The sequence below is a fragment of the Aplysia californica genome, unplaced genomic scaffold, assembly GCF_000002075.1.
Source record: "Aplysia californica isolate F4 #8 unplaced genomic scaffold, AplCal3.0 scaffold00165, whole genome shotgun sequence".
Taxonomy (NCBI): Eukaryota; Metazoa; Mollusca; class Gastropoda; order Aplysiida; family Aplysiidae; genus Aplysia; species Aplysia californica.
The window spans coordinates 584,640-587,011 of record NW_004797435.1 but is presented as its reverse complement, the minus strand read 5'-3'; the positions used below and the strand labels follow the sequence as shown (position 1 = coordinate 587,011).

Sequence of the window (2,372 nt, the reverse complement as noted above, 5' to 3'; positions counted from 1 at the left end):
ACACACACACAAACACACACACACATGCATATACGCACCCATACACACATACATACGCAAACCTACACACATACATACGCACAGAATCATATACACACAGCACATTAAAAATACACGTTTGTTACACATTTTTGTATAAGGTATAGAGAGGGTGTCAAGACTGATAATTTTATATTTTTTGAATTTTGAGTCATGAATGTAAAGCAAATGCATAAGTACGTTAGGCCTGTGGGGGCGCAATAATTATTTAGTACATGTATATCAAACCTTTGTGAAAACGGCATGCGTTTGCATATGAATTTACTTCGTTCACAATGTGTACAGCAGTAAAAGAGTTTATTGAAGGAAAATTTTAAGACGCAAAATTCTAAGACATTCAGAGGTCTCTTTAACTCATGCATAGAAGTAGTGCTGCTGCCTCTGCTAGAGTCCGTCTGGATTACGGTGCTGGCAAATCTCTTAAAGAGGCATTTGTGAACTTGTGCTGTTGGATGAGGTTACATGTATATCACCCACTTTGTAGAATCCTCTCCTGAAAGGACGTTAAATCGAAATTCCCGTCTCATGTGTTAAAAAAAGCAATTAAAATAATATTGAACGCCCTGCAATACTGCGTATTATTCTATGCCAAATGGAGGCTTGGCTAGAGGGACTTTTTGGATTCCTTTCGGGATGAAAATATTGACTGAAAACAAGAGACACCTAATTGGATCTACTTTAAATAAACGCAAATTAAATGAGGCACAAAGTGTTTTATTGGTCAAACGTGCACACGTATGCCACACGAAATCTAGAACGCCAAACAAGATACTCGTGAATGCCCAGAACTAGTGACATGGCATAGAATCTAGCTTACCGGTAACCATAACTGCGCTCTGAACATTTAAAGGTTTTATTGAAGCACGATCTCTGAAATGAAAGTATGGGCGATAACATAGAGAACACCGAAACTTAAGCGGCTGAAGATCGACGCGGACAGGCGCCAGTAGGTGTCTGCTTGACTCCACATAGAGGGCGCCTAAAGCCTAGATCTAGATATAAGAAAAAAATCAAACCACAACACAGCTGGTATTTATTTGGGGATTTAAAAAACCTCGAAATTCCTAAAATATTGCTTAAAATGTAATTCTGCTTGATTGCCACCCTAATTTGACGACGCTAAGTCAAAAATGTAATTAGTTTTTGTCTACCGTGAAGCACCAGCTCTGAAATGGCCATTTAAAATTGCCCCCTGTCCAGTCGGGTGACGTCACGCAAACTGTTCAACCCGAGTGAGCGACGGCGAGACGGCATTGAGAATTCGCAACCTCAGTGCTTTCTTGTCGCATCTCCATTTTTTAATAGCAGTGAAAGCAGTTCACAACAAAGAGTGAGGTTAAGATGAAGTCACATTTTCACTGTTAAAAAAATGGCGATGCGATAAGAAAGCATTGAGGTCACGAGTTGACAGCGAGACGTCCTTTCCAGCTTTTCGGGGTAATAAGAATGTTTAGATTCCGATAAAGTCGACAACGCCTATCCGAGCTTAAAGGCGCCTGCAGTCTGCCAGCTCTATGTGGAGCAAGTTGGAAATCATAAGGGAATTTTAATGCCTATCGGCGCTTACTGAGTCTGTCTCCGAAATCGGCGTTCTCTATGTTTTCGCACATACGCTTCTCTCCGATAGGACCGAGTCCATTGAGTGTGTACATTGTAACACGGAACTATACACTACAAACTCAAAACAAAGAATATATATAATAGATTGAGGATTGAACCTGAATCACCCGAGCTATTGCCCAGCATGATACCTGCAAAGCCAATAGCACTTCCCTGCCAATGCTACCTTGTACTATCACCTCCTAAAAGATCTTATTTGTATCGATGAAGGTGTTAAACTGTCGATGAAAGCGTTAAACTTAAACGCTCACAATAAATTACACCAGGAAAACATCAGCATCAAGACTCTGGACATTTCTATGAACGGCATCGGCCGTGAAGGGGCGGAGTCTATAGGCCACGCTCTCCGGCACAACAGGACACTGCGCACGCTCAAGATGAGGGCGTGTCGGATCAACGTGGACGGCCTTCTGCTGTTCTTCACCAGGATGGTGGGCAATGAGACGCTCAAGGCCCTGGACGTGAGTTTTCCTTGAACAAAGTTATTGAAATCTTCTTCTTCTTCTTCTTCTTCTTCTTCTTCTTCTTCTTCTTCTTCTTCTTTTTTTTTCTTCATCTCCTTCTTCTTCTTCTTCTTCTTCTTCTTCTTCTTCTTCTTTTTTTTTTTTCTTCATCTCCTTCTTCTTCTTCTTCTTCTTCTTCTTCTTCTTCTTCTTCTTCTTCTTCTTCTTCTTCTTCTTCTTCTTCTTCTTCTTCTTCTTCTTCTTCTTCTT

General features: G+C 40.9%; 1 protein-coding gene across 1 annotated transcript in view; it reads left to right on the top strand.

Moving 5' to 3' along the window:
* The window catches only part of LOC101863743 (leucine-rich repeat-containing protein 74A), a gene marked incomplete in the record, with an annotated part of 17,649 nt that overhangs the window by 9,972 nt on the left and 5,305 nt on the right, over positions 1-2,372 (top strand). Inside the window, 1 exon segment of the mRNA XM_035969652.1 lies at positions 1,926-2,120. Within this exon segment, the coding sequence (XP_035825545.1) occupies positions 1,926-2,120 (195 nt within the window).